Source organism: Ostrea edulis, chromosome 6 (genome assembly GCF_947568905.1).
Source record: "Ostrea edulis chromosome 6, xbOstEdul1.1, whole genome shotgun sequence".
NCBI lineage: Eukaryota > Metazoa > Mollusca > Bivalvia > Ostreida > Ostreidae > Ostrea > Ostrea edulis.
The window spans coordinates 25594404-25615830 of record NC_079169.1 but is presented as its reverse complement, the minus strand read 5'-3'; the positions used below and the strand labels follow the sequence as shown (position 1 = coordinate 25615830).

The 21427-nt window shown below is 35.5% G+C and overlaps 1 protein-coding gene across 3 annotated transcripts in view; it reads left to right on the top strand.

Annotated features, from left to right (window-relative positions):
• Position 1: 1 nt before the first annotated feature.
• LOC125682944 (uncharacterized) overlaps positions 2-21427 on the top strand; it is a 52273-nt gene continuing 30847 nt past the window's right edge. For all 3 annotated transcript variants that reach the window (XM_048923580.2, XM_048923579.2, XM_048923578.2), the window contains exons 1-17: positions 2-118; positions 273-361; positions 775-881; positions 1240-1426; positions 1656-1774; positions 2001-2126; positions 6207-6317; positions 6466-6525; positions 9665-9730; positions 12137-12181; positions 12416-12490; positions 13246-13365; positions 13829-13897; positions 14796-14918; positions 15334-15528; positions 15660-15899; positions 16228-16465. In XM_048923580.2, coding sequence (XP_048779537.2) covers positions 106-118; positions 273-361; positions 775-881; positions 1240-1426; positions 1656-1774; positions 2001-2126; positions 6207-6317; positions 6466-6525; positions 9665-9730; positions 12137-12181; positions 12416-12490; positions 13246-13365; positions 13829-13897; positions 14796-14918; positions 15334-15528; positions 15660-15899; positions 16228-16465 — 1983 coding nt within the window. In that variant the 5' untranslated portion in view covers positions 2-105. The remainder of the gene's footprint in view (positions 119-272; positions 362-774; positions 882-1239; positions 1427-1655; positions 1775-2000; positions 2127-6206; positions 6318-6465; positions 6526-9664; positions 9731-12136; positions 12182-12415; positions 12491-13245; positions 13366-13828; positions 13898-14795; positions 14919-15333; positions 15529-15659; positions 15900-16227; positions 16466-21427) is intronic.

Here is a 21427-nt window from a genome sequence, read left to right as displayed (position 1 = left end):
AGCATTTTCTTCGCTCGTAGTCTCTCTAAGTTTATCATTAGCTAAGAGAGTAACGGACCTCCATTGCATATCGCATGAGAAAGAACGGGACTCTCCGGTGTAGTCATGTCTTTGCAGGGTAAGTCAAACATTTTGAAAGTAATTTGATAAATAAGTTTGTCGTTTTAACCAAAATATACTGTTTGGTGTAATTTGTATATTCTTGTTTCACAAGAGAGGTTCAAAGTGAGGTCATTCTAAACGATGCAATGTCGATTATTTATTGCTTTCAGAGATTCAGTCCTGGTGGGAAGTGCCGTGTATTGCACATTTCTGCTCCTTGTTTAGATCTGCATTTGATCTTCCAGATTTTGATATTGAGGTAAAACAATGAATACAGACTAAATGCTGCATATATTTGTAAAACGCATCGATTCTAAAATTTTCATAATTTTACATCATATTTTACTTTCACTTCAGGATTTCTGAAAAAAATTGAATTCTCTGGTGTGCGAAAAAAAATGAAAATAAACAAAAATAGGAAGAAAAGTAGCTAAGGATGATGCATTTGTTGCCTCAACAAATATATTAAAGATTACTCTCAAAAATTAACTTTTACAGTTATCTCCCTTGTAAGATTTTTGTTTCAGATAAATAGAAACTACAAAGTGAAAGTAGCATGGTGTTTGTTTACAAATGTAAAGGCTATCAATAGGAAGTAGTAATTTTTTTCATAATTTTTTGTTAATCTATATGCTAATCACAAGCTCTTGATGAAATAATTATGTTTTGTAGGACTTGGAAGAAGCGCTGTTAGACTCATCCAAGGACGAAAATGTCTTCTTCATGACAGATTTGATGTGTAAGCTTTTGAAGGGATACTATGGCAGAGAAGATATTGAGTAAGCATGATTTGTTTTATTTTTTGTAAGTCACAGCAAATGAATTACCAATACTTTATTGTTTTCTAAAGTTCTAAACAATGTTTGAACATTCTCCCCAAATGCAATATTTACCAAATTAAATTGGTTGCTGCCATGTATAATGTTAATAAGAAAGAAAAAAAATATTCTGATAGAAATTGAAAGTCTGGTGATGTACATGTTTGACTGATATTTAAAAATGTTTGTACTATACATTTTTTGATATCCACTTTGATCGATGACGTGTTCTAATACTATTATTATCCAATACTATTATCAATACATTATCTAATACTATTATTATCTTGGTGTAATATATAGTTTATACAATTCATAGAACATATAACTGTGAAGTGTTCCTAAAAGACACTTTAAAGTACAACTGGGAAATGTTAGAGAAGAGGGAGATTAACCCCCTTGCTGACTCTGAATTTAAATCCCTTCCACTGAGAACTAAAGTGGAGATTCTGCAGAGTCTGTGTGACTACAGACTTGATGCTACTGACATTATGGATCAGCTGAAGGTTATTTAACACATACTATCAATAAAGATTTTCAGTGATCAAAATTGATTATTACCATGGAAAATTATCTTTAATTTGCTGTTGATTTGTAAGTGGTTGTTCATGTATGTACCATTTGAAAATTTTATTTAAAATTGTTAATACAAACATTCAACTTTTGAACTTGACATTATAGAATAATTTCTGACTTTTTACTTAATATTTAAGTGTTGTGAATATGATTTGACAGGGATTTGATGGAGACAACATGAGAATAGAACCTCTAGGAAGGGATGCCATGGGAGCCAGTTACTGGTACTTTTACGGGAGTCGGCTGTACAAAGAAGATCCCGAACCCGAGGACATCAAGTAAGTCAAAAGATTGCTATACCGTGGTCATTTTGTTTGGACGAGTTGTAAATATATACGTGATTTAATTTATAATAATTTTATTCACAAAAAGTGAAGTGGATTGGGCAGCAGGCATAGCCTATTTTAGCCCTCTCCCAAATGATATATATGTATGATCTATTGATATATGCTTATGTGAATTTTAGATTGACTAAAATTCATTCTGCTCTTCTGTGTCATGCAGACAAAAAACACAAAAACAAGAAAGAAAACCTAAAGTGGAAAATAATCAGAAGAAACAAAAGAAAAAACAGAAAAATGTGAAAACTTCTAGAGGTCGAAGGAAAAAGAAAGGAAAAGAAGAGGAAAGGTAGCGTACCAATATCCTAATGACTGCCGGGGAGAGGGGGGATCCTAATGACTGCCGGGGAGAGGAGGGATCCTAATCACTGCCGGGGAGAGGGGGGATCCTAATCACTGCCGGGGGAGAGGGGAGATCCTAATCACTGCCGGGGGAGAGGGGGGATCCTAATCACTGCCGGGGAGAGGGGGGATCCTAATGAATGTCAGACATTTCGACCCATTGACACTTCGGTCCAAAAAATTGGACACTTCGGCCCAAATTTTTGAGACACTTTGGCCCAAAGATATTTCAGCCCAAGGCATTTCGGCCCTAAATGTTTTTGTGTGACACTTTGGCCCATATTTTTCATTTTGCTAACATCACCCATATTATTGCGTTTCCACAACATTATAGTAAATTGACATTTCGGCCCAATGACACTTCGGCCCAATGACATTCCGGCCCAAATGTTTAATAATGACATTCATGGGTCAATTCCTTTGGTTTTTAGCTCACCTGAGCTGAAAGCTCAAGTGAGCTTTTCTGATCGCTTTTTGTTCGTCTGTCTGTCTGTCTGTCCGTCTGTCTGTTAAACTTTTCACATTTTCGACTTCTTCTCCAGAACCACTGGGCCAATTTCAACCAAACATGGCCAAAAGCATCCTTGGGTGAAGGGCTTTCAAGTTTGTTCAAATGAAGGGCCATGTCCCTTTCAAAGGGGAGATAATCACAAAAATGCAAAAATAGGGTGGGGTCATTTAAAAATCTTCTTCTCAAGAACCACTAAGCCAGAAAAACTGAGATTTACATGAAAGCTTCCTGACATAATGCAGATTCAAGTTTGTTCAAATCATGGGCTCTGGGGGTTGGATGGGGCCACAATAGGGGATCAAAATTTTACATACAAATATATAGGAAATATCTTCTTCTCAAGAACCACTGAGCCAGAAAAGCTGATTTTTACATGAAAACTTTCTGACATAGTGCAGATTCAAGTTTGTTCAAATCATGGCCTCCGGGGGTAGGATGGGGCCACAAGGGGGGATCAAAGTTTTACATACAAATATAGGAAAAAGCTTTAAAAATCTTCTTCTCAAGAACCATTGGGCCAAAGAAGTTGACATTTACATGAAAGCTTTCTGACATAGTGTAGATTCAAGTTTGCAAAGGGTAGTTTGGGCCATAATAGGGACTAAGGTTTTACATGCAAATATATATGGAAAGTCTTCAGATATGGGCCAAGGTGACTCAGGTGAGCGATGTGGCCCATGGGCCTCTTGTTATATTTCATCACTTCGGTCCAGGGCAGTCCGCTTTATTTGTGATACCACCGTAGCTATTGCATCGGTTCATACTGTTGGACCATGGATGTGTGAAGACTGACCCTCAAAAAAGTTGTTGCCAACCTGCTTAACCATTGCAGGACACTGGAAGGTCTACAGAAAAAAAAGAAGAAATATATCAAATTGTGTTTGTGAATTATAACTAGTTTCCAAGTAGTCAAAAGTATTCGTTTTGTTATAGATAGGTGGTTTTAATATACAGTATAATTTGTCCAAACCGGCCTCTGAGTACTCCGGCGCTCTGTCAATTCCGGTCACAAAATATAGTCCCCAACATTTCTTTAACAAATCCTTTATTAATAATTCACTGTACTCCGGATACTGCATATTCTGTATATTGGCTGGCTTACACAGTCCTAGCTGCTGTTAATTAACTTTAATTATCCTGTGTAAACTGGCCCCTCGCTGATACACCACCCTAATTGTTACGTCAATCGTATTAGGATTACACGAGGTCCCAACTGCTCGTAATTAGCTCTAATTATCGTATTTAAACCAGTCACCCCACAATGACCAACCTGTCGGTATATTCGATTGATCATTCACGGTGTACACAAAGGGTGTCTCAAGGCAAGTCTTGGGTAAGTAAAAGAGTTCAATTGGCGATGAGTTGTAATCAGTTTAAAATAAAACCTGATATTTGGGGATGCACTTTTCAATTATGACAGCACCAAGCACGAGGTAATGGTGCACGGGCTTTCACCATAACGACAGAGACGAGAACTGACAATACAAGACAAAATTCAATTAATCGATGAATTCGATACATTCTTGGAATGAATCAAAATCGTCAACAACCCAGCCATGGTTTCCAAAAGCAGGGTAGACCTCTCGGAGCTCTCCGACGAGTCAGACAGTGATATCGGGTCGATCACTCGGCATTACATCAGTTTCCGTTTCACAAATTTATACAGTTAAAAGCGATATTTCCATTAAATACATTTATGACGAAAGCTGGGGAAGAGAAATTTTAGACGAACACACAACACAAACTTGACGAACGCACATGATGTAGCACTTGAAGACGCTGATGATGTAGACGAAATCCACAATTTAGCAACAGAAAAGTGCGCGAATAATTCCCAGATTTTTATACCGTTTAATAAAAATTGAAACTTTTTCAAAAGAACACGACGATGAAACACTGACATTTATAGTTTCACATTTTGAATTCTTTTGTGATATAATAAAACATTAGTAATCATTACACATGTATGCATAATAGACAGCGAATACAAGGGAAGCAACTCTCATACTTTTCAACATTCTGCACTCCGGACTCTGTGCAAACCGGCCAATTTCTTTGGAACCACACACAGCCGGTTTAGACAGATTATACTGTATTATATATAAATACCTTAGATCGCTTGGAACATCGCCAAGATGTTTATCGTCGTTTTTTCTCTTCATCATGTAAGAAAATCCACGATTGTCCACCATTTTAGGCTGCAAACGTGTTGTGGCTCCCTCCACCACAGTGTATCGTGTTGCCACAGACCGAAGTGTCAATTTACTTTAATGTTGTTGAAACGCAATAATATGGGTGATGTTAGCAAAATGAAAAATATGGGTCGAAGTGTCTCATACAAAAAAATTAGGGTCGAAATGTCTTTGGGCCGAAGTGTCTCAAAAATTTGGGCCGAAGTGTCCAATTTTTGAGCCGAAACTTCCAACTACCATCCTAATCACTGCTGGGGGAGAGGGAGAATCCTAATCACTGCCAGGGGAGATGGGGGGGGATTCTAAACCATCTCAGCAGGTCACACAGATAAATTTGAATGCATACTAAATAGGGCTGTCACAGTTGAAAAAAAATTTGGGTCGGTTCAGGCTTTTTAAATTTGGGTTCAGGTTTTTCGGTTCAGGTCTATATAGCTATTTTTAACATTTAATATACAGATAAAATCAAAAACCTTTATTGTATTTTGTTACAATAATTACTCGCGGACATGGACTGTGGTTTAGATTTGACATCCATGGTACTAGAAACAGCCTTGCCACTTCTACTCGTTTCCAGTCCCGTGGGGATCTGGGTTAGAATAGGTCCTCAGTACCCCTTGCTTGTCGTAGGAGGTGACTTAATGGGGTGGTCCTTCGGATGAGACCGCAAAAACCGAGGTTCCTTGTCACAGCAGATATGGCACGATAAAGATCCCTCCCTGCTCTAAGGCCGTATGTGCCGAGCATAGGCCTAAATTTTGCAGCCCTTCACCAGCAATGGTGACGTCTCCATATGAGTGAAAGATTCTGAAGAGGGACGTTAAACAATACTCAATCAATCAATCGTTTCCATTTCATGCTTTCAATGTTTTGTCATTGACAATGTTGATCATGTGGTGTATTTTAAATGTGTCTGCCATATCTTGCATACTGTCATTGCTTTGTCCACAATGCCATCATTTGACAATTGATCATGCAAAATACAGCCATTTTTGAGGATTTTGACCCCATTTTGTTTAAACAGATTTCTAATAATGATTCTATTGTAAAAACCAGACTCCAAATGAAATACGGAAAAATAGAAATGAACCCAACCTGAACAACATGACCCGCGGTTTTTGGTGATTTTGGGTACCTGTTGCAGCCCTAATATTAAATCTAAAACAGTTTTATGTATTGGTAGAATTAGATATGAAGGTCATCTGTATTGGATATTATAGAAAGCATCTAGTGGATGAATATGTTGTTCAGCCATGTTTGATTTTATGTATGTTGCTTTGGTGGTGAACTGTTTAGAAGTGTGCTTTACTCTGTTTTATGGCAGCGAAGACAATAAAGAAGATGAAGAGGATGAGGATGATTCAGATTCTGGGGAGGATGTCAGTCTGTCACAGCTAGCCACTAAATCTACACCCAGGGGGAGAAAGAAGATGGGGTAAGTCAGAGGGAAGGATCCCTGTCCAAAAATTAAAATGTGATGCTTTATGGAGAACATTTCCTTGTTAAAGCAAACAAGCCCTTAAAAATAAATACAAAAACTACATTGGTATGTATTTAAAATCTTTGTGTTTGTTTTTGTGTAGAAATGATGAAAATAAGACTCCTACCAGACAAAAGGGAAGAGTAGCAGAGATTAAAGACAGGTATTGTGATATTTGTTGCCCACAGTTGAATAACTTTATCATTATCCCCTGACAATTCATTACGAGTAGGGATACAGTGATGGGACTGTTCAGGTGTGGGTGTATATGTGTGTGTAACACTGAGCTTGTAAATACTCTACAGACCACATGTTTTGCTCTATTGATTTGATACTTCACAAGTAGCTTTGTTATCAAGAGAGGAAGAACCCTATTGTGTTTTGGATTAAAAGGTCAAGGCCATTATGGTCCTTCATAGAAAAAGCATGTAGACACACTACAGTCCATATTGTTGCTTGATTGATTTTATGCTTCACATGTATCTTTGTTGTCAAGAGGGGAGGAACCCTATTGAGTTTAGAATCGAAAGGTTAAAGGTCAAGGTTACTATGAGACATCATAGAAAAAGCATGTAGATGCTCATTGTGAGGGGATATGTTCCACTTTGCAGAGTTCATGTTTAATTGATTGTTATGGTACAATATACATGTATGATTGTTATCAGAGTTGGTGAAAGAATGTAAAAAAAAAACTACCAGAAATTATGAAAATTAATGAAATTAGGGAAAATTTTGAAAATCCACCAGACATGCTAAAAATTTATCAGACAGAATGAAAAAAATCTGAGATTTTGTTTCAACTTTTATTTTTAAGCCTTGATTGCGATGTTCGAAACATTAACTTGTGCTTAACAGCTCTCTATTTTATGACCACACAGGGTTAAACTTTCTTATAAATTTTGTTGTAGTTTGATTTCCATCCATTTTTGCACATAAATGCTTGTGGATAAGATAATATTAGCTATTCCAATTTTGGGTCCAGAGGGCATAACAGCAAGACAGCTCATAAAGAAAGAAATTTCAGAATACAACAGTAACTACAGACTACATTAACTGCAAACTACATGTGGATGTAGCATATGGGGGAAACAAGTACATGTATGAATTACAAATCAGGTGTATGCATAAGTAAATGGACAATATCAGTGTTATACCAACATAGGAATGGTAAACTATAAGAATTTGATATGATAATATACCCTGGAACCTCCCACCCCTCAGTTTAGATATAAATATGTATAAAATATTACTATTTTCTTTTCATTCCTTATTTTACTATGCATATGCACCAATAAATGTAAAATTTGCCATTTTTAACACCTTTAATATACCTTCAAAATAGACAAGGTTGGAAACTTCAAACATGAAAGTAGATACCCCCCCCCCGCCCCCCCCCCCCCCCCCCCCCCCCCCCCGGAAAACTCAAAACAATACTAATAAAGATATTTATTATGTGATGTAGTTGTTACTCAAACAAAACTTAAAATATATTTTCTTTAAACTATACAACATAAAACTGGCCAAAATTTATGTGATTTCATAAAATGGATGAAAAATCGGACCTATCGCCATGGAAATGAATGGCTATATCTTATACTTTGAATATTTTTTGTAAAATAAGGGGGAGGGGGGATATGAGAACATGTTGACAAGCACCTGTGTTTACGCTTTCATTTTTTCCCCATCCGAGCCAAAATTGTTTAACCACATAATCGGAAATAGAATGACATGCGTAATATTGAAAGTACACACATGGAGTTAGCTTAGGATTTTTGGGAAAGTAAGTTCGTGGTATAAAAGCAAGTTATCTTTATCAGGTTAAGTTTATGTTTGCACAAAAGCCAATAAACAACACAGATATGATCCCTTTTTTGTCTGAGCCACTAATATCTACCAGACAGTTTGTCAGACAAGTTTCTAAAGTTTTACCGGACAAAGTGAAAATTTGCCGGAGATATCCGGTAGTCCAGCGTCTTTCGCCAACTCTGTTACAGGGTTTAGTGCTTTGTGACATGTTTCAGTGTTGTTTACAGGGTTTAGGGCTTTGTGACATGTTTCAGTGTTTTGTTACAGGGTTTAGGGCTTTGTGACATGTTTCAGTGTTTTGTTACAGGGTTTAGGGCTTTGTGACATGTTTCAGTGTTTTGTTACAGGGTTTAGGGCTTTGTGACATGTTTCAGTGTTGTTTACAGGGTTTAGGACTTTGTGACATGTTTCAGTGTTTTGTTACAGGGTTTAGGGCTTTGTGACATGTTTCAGTGTTTTGTTACAGGGTTTAGGGCTTTGTGACATGTATCAGTGTTTTGTTACAGGCTTTAATGCTTTGTGACATGTTTCAGTGTTTTGTTACAGGGTTTAGGGCTTTGTGACATGTTTCAGTGTTTTGTTACAGGGTTTAGGGCTTTGTGACATGTTTCAGTGTTTTGTTACAGGGTTTAGGGCTTTGTGACATGTTTCAGTGTTGTTTACAGGGTTTAGTGCTTTGTGACATGTTTCAGTGTTGTGTTACATGTTTCAGTGTTTTGTGACATGTTTTAGTGTTTTGTGACATGTTTTAGTGTTGTGTTACATGGTTGATTGTTACATTACTCAGGCTAGTGGGTTGGTTTGTTTTTTTGTTTTTTTTATACATAGCACTGTTTAGTGTTCTGTTATTTTAGTGAGTGTTATGTGACATCTTTGTTACACTGTTTAGTGTTCTGTTATTTTAGTGAGTGTTATGACATCTTTGTTACACTGTTTAGTGTTCTGTTATTTTAGTGAGTGTTATGACATCTTTGTTACACTGTTTAGTGTTTTGTTACTTTAGTGAGTGTTATGACATCTTTGTTACACTGTTTAGTGTTCTGTTACTTTAGTGAGTGTTATGTGACATCTTTGTTACACTGTTTAGTGTTCTGTTATTTTAGTGAGTGTTATGTGACATCTTTGTTACACTGTTTAGTGTTTTATTATTTTAGTGAGTGTTATGTGACATCTTTGTTACACTGTTTAGTGTTCTGTTATTTTAGTGAGTGTTATGTGACATCTTTGTTACACTGTTTAGTGTTCTGTTATTTTAGTGAGTGTTATGTGACATCTTTGTTACACTGTTTAGTGTTCTGTTACTTTAGTGAGTGTTATGACATCTTTGTTACACTGTTTAGTGTTCTGTTACTTTAGTGAGTGTTATGTGACATCTTTGTTACACTGTTTAGTGTTCTGTTATTTTAGTGAGTGTTATGTGACATCTTTGTTACACTGTTTAGTGTTCTGTTTCATTACTGTTACATTATGTGACATCTTTGTTACACTGTTGACAGTGAGGAACCTGAAGTCAGAAGAAGCAGTCGGGGGCGTATTCTTACTAAGAAAGGATCATTTTATAGGTCAGTATTACTTGGAGAGATCTTGTACGGATGCCACCATCCGTTCTGTCCCAGTCGTCTTGTAGACACACTTTCTTGAAATTATTTTTTCAGCACATGCCTTATGTGCAGATGTATCCACCACATGCATAATTCTGGACAAAAATTTACATGCCCCAAAAACATCACAGAAAAAAGGTGTAATTAATGCAATATTTTATTTGCATTGAACATGTGTATATACAAGGGGGAGGGCTATTTGTTTCTAAAACATTTCTTGTTTTTGCTAATTGTATATTAGTTAATCATCAAATCATTTCAAAACTTGTAAAGTTTGATTCCAGTTGGTAATGGGAATGAAATAAACTCACTTTAACATCAAGTTATCAAACCAATAGATAGGGAAAAAAGTAAGTAGGCCTGTCTCGTATTTTAAGCCGTATACACATAACTGAAGGAATTTGTTATCATTGTTATATATGTCTCAGATTACATTGCTTCACTGAAATCACTGGATGACTTTGGCATGGCTTTCTTCTCAGGTTGGACCGTGTCTATATACTTCAACCCAGGAATCATTGTAAATAATTAAGATGCCATTAACACAAGAAAGGCATTCTTATTCTACTACGTACATGTACTAGGGTTGGACACCGGTACTCAGTATCAATACTGTACTGAGGACTTGTTTTAAAATTACTGGTAAAATATCGTTTCATTTCATATCGATATCGGTATTTATATATCAATAGATTTATAACCATCCTTTGAAGTTTTAATTTATTCCTTGTATCCTGTTTAATAAGTTGATTTGATAAAACTTCAAATAAATGTATATCTACAAATGCACATTGTAAGGTGAAATTAATTGACAAAATGCATCACATGATACCCTGCTTGACATTTCAATTACTATGATAAATCCTTCAGTACGATTTTCAATAAATTGTAAATCGATATAGCATTACTTTTGTTTAGTCTTAGTTTAAAACATTTTTATGTCCCCGAGATCGAAGATCGGGGGCATATTGTTTTTGTCCTGTCATTTTGTCTGAAACTTTCACCTTGCTAATAACTTTTGAATAGTAAGTGCTAGAGCTTTGATGTTTCACATGAGTATTCCTTATGGCAAGACCTTTCTGTGAGTACCAACATTTTTTACCCTTGACGTTGGAATTTGACCTACTTTTTAAAAACTTTTAACTTTGCTGATAACAATGAGTGCTAGAGCTTTGATATTTGACATGAGTATTCCTTGTGACAAGACTTTTCTGTGGGTACTAAACCTTTTGACCTTGACATTTGACCTACTTTTAAAACATTTGACATTGGTCATAACTTTTAAATGGGAAATATTAGAGCTTTCATATTACACATGAGCACTTCTTGTGACAAGATCTTTCTACTGGTACCAAGATATTTGTCCTTGTGACATTGGCCATCTTTGGAATTGGCCATTATCGGGGGCATTTGTGTTCCACAAACATATCTTGTTTTGATATTGGAATGTTAAAACAGAAGCAATAACTCTTCAGGTAGTTCCATATATTTAATTCTGTATATTTAAAAGAATATTTTTTCCATGGAGCAACCAACATTATATAGTTCCTTTGTAAACAAGTAATTATTTCTACAAAGTACACAAAATTTCCTAATCAGGGGTACAAAGTTAAGAGAAAAGGGATAAGAGGAAATGCAAAAAATCATGCATGGGAAAAAATATTCTTTTAAATATACAGAATTAAATATATGGAACTACAATTGACTAAGTTCATTTTGACAATTGCTGGAGTGATAACATTAAGCAGTTCCGGTTTGGTGTACTTTTAAAAGAAAAGCAGGTGGGACTGATTTGTGATTGAAAATCTAGTCATTTTGAAAATTGATGTTTCATTTTATTTTTTTCAAAGCTGATGTTAACCTGTTACTTATTTATAACTCTTTGCTTGTTTCTTTTCAAAGTTGAAAAAACCAGAAGTGTAAAGTCATGTATTCATACCATGATGAAATATATATCAGTTATTTATTGATCATAGATTCAGGTATCGTTAAAAAGTATATCGTTTCAGAAGTATTGGTATGTTATCGTATGGTTTTGTCCTTAATGGTATCCAACCTTACTACATGCACTTACACAGCAATAAATGAATATTGTAATCATTACTTAGTATGACTCAATCGAGGTTAAATTGTACGAAGGGTTGCTCATGTGATGTGTCAATTTATTGTATGAATTGATAATTTGAAGAAAAAAATGGCATCCAAAGTAAACATATATGCTCAAAGTTTTACATGTGAATATGCAAGTTTCACGTACACGGTGTTTAATCTGGATGCAATAAAATGGGCTGGTACTCTCTATGTTACGAGTTTGTTACCTTCCTCACATTATATAAACATTATATATTGTCTGTTTTCCCTCCGTAGTGATCTGGAACAGAGCCCAGCTCCTAGACAGAACACCAGAAGCAGGTCTGTTGATATTTTCAGTTTTGCTATAAAATTTGTAATTCTTTATGAAATGTATATCCTAGTTACGATTCACTTATATTTTGTGATTATTTATTAATTTACTTGCCTTTTTGGATTTATCATCAAGACTTAAGAAGGAATATTTCCCCAGAGAAATATATATATATTAAAAAAGGAAGTTGACTTTATCTCTTATCCAACTGTGCATCAAGATTTAGATATTTGTACTTGCAGGATAGTGACTCCATCAAGTTCTGGTAGACGGAGAATTCAAAGATCTGCTGCAGTTGTAGAAAAAGACATTAACAGGTATTGACAGTTGATTTGATGAAATTATATCGGGTAAATAGATTTACGGTAAACAAAATTATCCATTGCATTACTGCAAGAGGGGATGTTGTAACAAACTGTTCGCATGTGGGCGAGTATATGTGTGTAACACTGAGATTGTAGACACTCTACAGGCCATATTTTTTGCTCAATTGATTTGATACTTCACAGGTAGTTCTGTTATCAAAGGAGAAAGAACCTCATAGATCTTGGGATCAAAAGTCATCATTACAGGATTTCATACAAAAAGATTTTAGACACTCTACAGACCACATTTGTTGCTTGGTTGATTTGTAACTTTACATGTACTTTTGTTATTAAGATTGATTTTGGGGCCAAAAGTTTAAAGGTTAAGGTCACTATGGGACTTCATAGATAAAAGCTTGTTGACACCCAAAAGGCCACAGTTTTGGCTCAATTGGTTGGGTACTCCACATGTAGTTTTGTTATCAAGAGAGGAAGAATCCTATTTTACATGTATTTTGGGATCCAAAGGTCAAGATCACGATGAGACTTCTTAGAAAAAGCTTGTAGACACTCATTATGAGGATATATGCCTTGCCTTGCAGAGCTCTTGTTTATTTTTTTATTCTTGAACTCAACTGAGAAAATTACTTAAAATGAGTTGACTGAATTGTTAATCTTAGAAAGTACACTGTAATAAGTGAATGGATCAATTCTTTTTGTGTGTTTGTGCTATACCAAAATATTTTCAAATATATTGTAAATTGTAGTGATTCTGGAATTGATGAAGAAAACTTGGATGAAAATATCACTCCTCAATCGTCTAGACAAGGTTCCATGTCGAACATCAATGATAACAATACCCCAAGCACACGGAGTGGAAGGAAACAGTACGTCACTCAATAAATTCATGTGCAGCCGTTCTTTTAATATAAAAAGAAAATATCTGTTGTATTGATTTCATATAAAATTCTGATTGACAGATGCACTGCAAAACATGGTATCTTTTTGCTCGGTACAGACATACAAGAAAGCAATATTGATGTGTATGCTATTGATAGGCAAAGTACATACACTATTCCTGTGTTATAAGGATGGGTTCTCCTCATACATGTATTTAGGAGGTGCATTTTGCTTTGCACATGTCGGTCAGTTTGTCGGTCAATCTCCCACATCTTGTACAACAGATGGAGAACGCTTCACCTCATAGACTTCATACTTGTAAGGCAGATACACAGTAATGTGCAGATGACCCGTATTGCTCAGGAGGTCATTATATACCAAGGTCAATACCTGATGTAAATATTGTATTGTGTATATACAATTAAAAGATAAACTTTTGCCTCTGTTTAGGAAGCAAATGGGTGATACTTCAGATGCCCCAAAGTCAGGAAGGCGGGGACGGCCCCAGAGGAAGAACAGGTAATCTGCATGTGTATCTTTGTCCTTCATCTTCTGAGGCAAAGCATTTTCATTCTAAAACAGTAAGACCACGATCACTTGTTTTTATTTTGTGTACATCATTCTTAAAAACAAGCCATTCATCCAAGTCTTAAAACAGGTTTAGAATAATGCATTTTTTTTTACCCCCCCCCCCCCCATTTTTTCCAAGAAGTGTAATATTTTGGCAGTTGATGAATACACGTGTAGTAGTTGATGTAATGTTTATCCTAGTGTACAAAATTCTAGTCTGCCTGCGTGTCTGAGATGTACTAAATTAAGAGCAGATGTGCTAATTTTACTTTGCATTAGTCCACTTTTTTTTTTTACCTAGAATCCTATTTTGTCTCAATTACATTTTAAATTGAGTTCAAAGTTATGATTATTTTTATCTTGGTCATTAAAGAGCGTGTAGCAATCAGTCAAATTTGTTTTTAATTGTAAATGTTTTAGAGTGGTAGATGTGAAAGTTAGCCTTGGTCACACATATTATTTGACCTACTTGTGCTGCACTCAAATGAAGATGGGGAAGGAGGGATCCAGCCTATGAATAAAAATTTCTACACAGAATTAACAGTTAATGCGTATCTCCAAAGGGGGGGGGGGGGGGGGGGGCGCACTCTCCTGTCCTCATACTACAGGCCTGTATGATATAACACAGAAGGTTGAGGATATTGAAAAAGCATATTTATCTATTTATTTATTACATATATCAATTCTATAGGTTTGCTTGATTTTTAGCAGGACTGACAGATGTTTTGAGTAATCGCCCCAGCTGGTCCATCAGAATTTTTTCCAATTTTTGTATAAAAGTTGAAAGAAGTAAAGGTGTCTGTATGTTTTAGTTGTATAAATATTTTCATTTTTCACATTTAATTAGTAACAACAACAGCTCTTCTGCATCCTCTCAATCAACATCCAGACTTTCCTCTCGTTGTAACTCTGAAGACAGTGCAGCTCGAGTGGAGGAAAGCATGGCTCAAGCAGAGGAAAGCATGACCAGGTAAACTGCTTATATGTGTAAGGAGTGTTTGGTGTCATGCAGAATGGAAGTGACAGATGTGCTTTGGTTAATATGTAAGGAGTGTTCGGTAACCTTCAGTTTCGAATTGTACAGAATGGAGGTGACAGTTGCATTGAAAAATCTTGCTTCCCAATTAAATTTTGTACAGTAATTCACTCAACAAACAGCACATAATATTGTTTTTTATATATGGCACAATGGACATTCTAAAATAGTTTTGTCTGTAAGTTGAGGGGGAAGGGTGCACCTTGCAAGTGACACCTCTTATTCTTTTGATAAACATTTTAGTGCTCTTTCTAGACTGAAAATTAGTCATAATCATCAGTCTATAAATTGTTCAAGTAAAATTAAAAAAATTGGTGAAATATGGAATGAAAATGTAAAAATATTATAGTACTGAAATTGAGAAAGAAGCTAATGAAGAAATGGAGACAACCAATGGGGTTACTGAGAGAGAGAAATCACCTGACCCAGCTGGGGATGGTGAAGTGAACTTGTTAGGTATGGAAGAGGCAGAGAAGGAAGAAAAGCTGGAATCTGAGGCTCCAGACACTTCACAGGTCCATAATGAAAAAGTCCAACAAAATGGGTATGAGCTTCATTTATTTCCATAATGTACAGAAAAATCTTCGGTTATACATTATACTTCTATAATATACAGAAAAATGTAAATCATTGCTTTTATTTTTGTTATAAAAGACCATGGTGATACATTTTCAGTGAAAATGAACCAGTACTAGAAAGTTCAGAGGCTGTACAGAAGAATGAAGAGGAAGAGACAAAAGAAGACATCAAGTCAGACATGGCAGATGAGAGTAAGGGGGAGATTACTCTAGATAAGGTTAAGTCAGAAACTATGGAAGATATTAAGGAGGAGACAACTCTTGATGAGGAAGATACAAAAGAGGAACCGAAAAAACTACGTGCCCGGGCAACAGCTACCAGCACCAGTGTTATCAGGTAGAGATAGAAAGAAAGGGGTTACTGGGTAGAGACAAAGAGGAAAATGTTTTCAGTTAAGGTGGTAGAAAGAAAACTTGACTGAGTACAATATAGTGTAATTTACAAACTGTAAGCTATTTTTATAGAATTTTGTCATATATCATACCCCGAGAAATACGGACTACAGACCAAGGGGTGGGGGGATAGTGTGGGGGCTCCTTCCCTCAACAAGTGCCTATGAAATTCAAAATCTTCCTGTTTAATACACTTTTCCATGTAAAATGTGAGGAAAAAAATTAACTGCAGTTTTGCATTAAATGGTAAAACAGACATTGTTATTTTTAAGTGAGGGAGGAGAGAAAACTGCATCAAAGATGGAGGTCACAGAGAGAAAGGAACGTCCTCCATTTCCAAAGCGACCGCTGAATCCAAACGTTCGCTGGAATCTGATATGTGTGGACATGGATGACTGGGAAGGCTTGGCAGAATCACTGAAGGACAGCAAGATCAAATGTGAGCGTGACCTCTACAAATGCATTGTAGAAGACTTCTTACCAGCCATTCCAGACATCATTGAGGCCAGGGTGAGTCCGTCATTCAGCATGTCGTGTGAATGTATAGGTAGTAGTGTGTGGGTATGGCATTTCATTAAAAAGGATACATTTTCATCACATACACGGCCCATTAACTATATGTATACACACAAATGAAAGGCTACTGTAAGTCACTTATGTATCCTGAAGCTTTATTTCCTAGATCTTTTCTTGTTGTACTTATTAGCAAGACAAAGATTTCAGAAATAATTCAATCTTTCATTCCTATGTACATGTATTATTTACGAAGAAACTTATTTTCACAACAAAACAACAACCAGGATTTGCGCAAAAATAAAGGTTTCGTCAATAAATAATGATATACAGTTTTTAACATTGAACAGCAAATAAATATTAAGCACAAGTAGATAGTGATCCTATATTTTATGCACTAAACAAAGTATCAGAATTTTTGTAAACTGTCAGTCCCAAGGTTTTGTCCGTATGACTGGTATAAAATTGTGGTGCATTTCATTGTTCAGTCTGGTGAAACTGCTATGAATATGAAGTTACAGAAAATTATGGCTTGTAAAAAGATTTAAAAAAAAAAACATACCCATAATTACTACACAGGTATGAAGTGCACACACGGAATTCCATCGGCTACTGCTAAAGCAAAAAATCACCATATGTGGTTAATGCAGGCTTTTTTAAGTCACCTGGATAAACTCGGGTGATCTATCGCAATTGGTCAATGTCCATTGTACATTAACAATTGAACATTTTTAGCTTTTTGATTACTTCCTTTCCAATTCTTTTAAAATTTTGGGACAAGGAGGGCATTTTGAAAAATCTTCTGCACATCTGTAATAAAAATTATTTGATCATGTAAAGCAGAAAGACCTCTACCAAAATTGTAAATTTCATGGATGTTCCGACTCTAGGGCAGGGCCAATTTGGTACATGTATATAGTGTGTATGTGTAAAACATTTAAATAGCATCTTGTTTAATGCTATTGATGCTAAATTGAAACTGAATGGATATTTAGAAGGAGCAGGTAGCCCTTTACCAAAATAGTAAATTTCATGACCCCATGGTAGGAGTTTTGGTACCAGGGTGGGGCCAGAATGGTTAAAGTAATTAAATGTCTTTATCATTTGAAAGACATCTTTAATTTTGTTGATATTAAATAAAAACTTAATGCATATTTAGGAAAGGTGGAGAGAGATGTACTAAAGGGTAGAAGTTCCAAGTTGAGGGTTATTGATACTATAGTTTTATGATTTATTTTTCTTAGGATGGTATAAAATTCTTGTCCTTACCACACTGAATTTATTTTAGGGAATTTAAAACTTAATGTACTTTTTGTGAATTTATCATCTTTATGTGGTGCAATAATAAATAGAGATTTAGTTTCTGGGAACAAACCAAAAATTAGCATTCTTGCATCAACACCAAAGGTGCCAAAAAGAATTTGACTTGAATATGTACAATATTGTATCTGGAGTGCAGGTATTGTGGACTTTCATACTGAACACTAAGAATATGTACAATATTGTTTCTGGAGTGCAGGTATTGTGGACTTCCATACTGAACACTAAGAATATGTACAATATTGTATCTGGAGTGCAGGTATTGTGGACTTTCATACTGAACACTAAGAGCCTGTTCTTTTATGTTCTGAATGTTCTTGAACTTTGTACATAAGTTTTCAAAAACTAAAAACACCTACACAAATATGCTCCTGTCATTCTCCAAACACAAAGAACAAACTATGAAAAATACTCGATTTTAACACTGATGCATTTTATGGTATGTGTGTCGTATTGAACAGTATTTATCTGATGTTGGAAATCAAACCAAACTTTTGTCAATGCAATACCTGTAACAGTATCTGGCAATTTCGACGAATTATTGATTGGTATTAACGAAGTTCTGGTCGATTCAATGCAAGGTCAAAGCGATGATTTTCTAATGCATATTTATGAAGGATTAATGGCGCGTGAAAACTTTTATTAGAAACATCACATAGAAAGAGGATTTCATTTACCATATTTAGTCGTATTAAAAGAGATTTTATGGTAGATATTATTTTATGTTAACTCCCCTTCACACGTCCAATGCTCAAAGTGGTGCCCCCTACCCTGTTCCCTGTCTGACTTTCTTATCGCTGAATGTGTTCCGCTAATAGCCTGCAGGCTGTCCATGTTTTCACATGTTTCCTTTCTAAAATCAGTTTGCAAGGTCATGTGATCATGAATATTTTGAAATGTCACATTTATTATCCTGTGAGAATATTATTTTAATAAACAAGAAATTAGCTTGATTAGTTTTTTAATCTGATTGAGTGAAAGGGACTTGTTCACATTTTATGAAAAAATATTTAAGATAGAACTCATTTAAAGCTGACTACCAAAATTTGGACCTTTATAATGCAAGGATAAGAGCAAAATTTTAGCCTTAACTCTGTGTTATGTAAACAAAGACTTGTTAGTCTTGTTATGTTTTAAAACAGACTAGTGAAATATTCACAGACACAATTTTAACTTTCAAATGATACATTTTGCCTAAAAAATTCTTGAAATGTAATATATGCCATAAACATAGATTGATAACCATACATTTTCAAAACTTTTTATACAATAACATACCTCAATCTTTGTTTACACAGCAAATAGTAAACTCTCTATAATGAGTGTCTGACACGATGTATAACCTTTAGGAATTCTTTTTGCAACCTTTTAAACACATTAGACAGTATATTTTAATCATTAAAAGTGAAAAACAAAATTTTGGAGAAAATCGTGAATCAGTCCCTTTAGATTCTATAATTTGCATAAAGTGTATGATTTATATTGTTGGGAAAAATACATACTTTTATTCTTTTGATAATATTCAATTACATATAAGATAAATGCTATGATGAAAAGACCTAGAGATGATGACTTGTGTATTACATAAAATTCACCAGACACTCATCACAATTTTATTCTCATTTAATTCACACTACCTAGTGAGAAATATGAACAGGGTCCTGTATTGTATTCTTGTTGTCCAGTATCAACAGATTTACAGGCAAATAGGCACTGGTGTCACAAGGTTGAAAAGGGTTAAGAAAAAATATCAAGGTCAGAGATTTGCAATGACCTACAAATTTTATGATTTGTAGTTTTAAGTCATTTTGAAGTGGGTGAGTTCTAATTTAATTGTAGAAGCAATTTAGAATTCAGATATCCTCTATTTTAGGTTTTCTTCATGATGAGTTGTCTTTCCTACAATATCATTGATTAGCCAGTGTGTCTACAAAATACTTTTTTTTTTTAAAAAAGACAGAGAAATAATTAAATTCCTTTATCAATTGGCACAAAATGTTAGAAGGTGAGTTTCTGAAAACAATGTGCTAATTTGATTCATATCAGCAAAGATCTGTGAATGGAATTCTAGAATTCTCAGTTCAGGAGAATGTTTATTCAGCAGAAATAATGAATGGAGGAAACAAAGCAATCTTTATTGTATTGTCTGAATGCATTTCCATGCCAGGAAGAAATTGTCTGCACAGCATTTCAGGCTGACATAATGAGTGGCAGGGAAGGCAGTGGACTGCCAACTGCTGCAGTTGTTGATATGAGAAGCAGGTACCACTGTCTATTGTCTGTATCACTGGAACGGATGACTGACAGTAGGGGGTGTGGCATTTCCTGAATTTCTCACCACAAAGAAAATTCCACCACTTAATCAATTTACTGATGAAAAAATGTAGTGTTACTTCCTATCTAATCCTGTAGACATAATATTCTGCACTCTTTTAAGATTTCTGTTGGTTATAAAGAGTAGAGCAAACACCTGTTTGATTGGGTTTTTCTACTTTAACTGTGATTCACACTATCTGGTGTAATTGTTTGTTGATAGATGCTAATATTTCTAGCAAGCTGTTATTGCTTACTTTTCCTGTTAAAGTCAAAAACTGTTGACAAATTTTCAATGAGGTCTTGAATTTAATCTAGTTTTCCTTTTCTTAAGAATATTTTGGCACCAAGCACTGTACATCTAAACTAGTAAGTAACATTTTAGGGATTAGCAGGGCAGCCTCACAGTACTTGCATATACCAGATTCATCTACAACAACAACCCCCCCCCCCCCCCCCCCCCTCCTCATTTGATATGTAGGGAGTTTCTGTATGTGCAGAAATATATTTTCGCCTCGGTGAATATTTCTCAACTTATTGCCATATTTTTGGGAAATATTAGAGGGAGATGGGAATGTTCAGTCCACTTCCTAATCTAAGGTTATGTCATCTTTGGATATTAATTACTTTTTATGAATGTGGCATAAAGACCACGAACCTGCATCTTTCCTTGGGAATGTTTTCAAATTTTAATGCATTCTAATCAAAAAATGTACAAATTACAGTGTACCACTAAGATATCTGAGAGTTATTGAGAGGTTGTGTAATGGTTCAGTGAATGGTTTATGATGAAGGTGCAAAGCTATGTGATGGATCCTCCCACACAAATGATACCTGGAATTCAACTCCCTTTGATGGATTGATAGAAGGATCTCCCCACTGCCAGTGTCTGTCTAAAGCAGGTTTAACCTTGCTCTTAGTCTAGTCAATGTGATGAATTTGACTATGTGCCATGTAATTGTGTCTCCTCTCTCCCCATTAAGTTCTAAGAGAGAGAGAGAGAGAGAGAGAGAGGGAGAAAGAGAGGAGAGAGAGGAGAGAGAGAGAGGAGAGAGACAAGAGAGACAGAAGAGAGAAGAGAGAGAGAAAGAGAGAGAGAGAGAGAGAGAGGATTTTCATTAGGAGGATGTACAATCATCTACAGCTTCTGTGGAATTGTATTCTCTGTAATTACTCTTACTTCATTTTTGGCAGGAAGGAGGGGATCAAAGTAGAGGTAGACTTGATGGTGGTGGTTAAAATCCAAAACAAACACACCACCAAGACCATGATGTAGATGTTTAATATCAGAGATGTTTCTGTCTTCTGACACACCACCAGTAATGG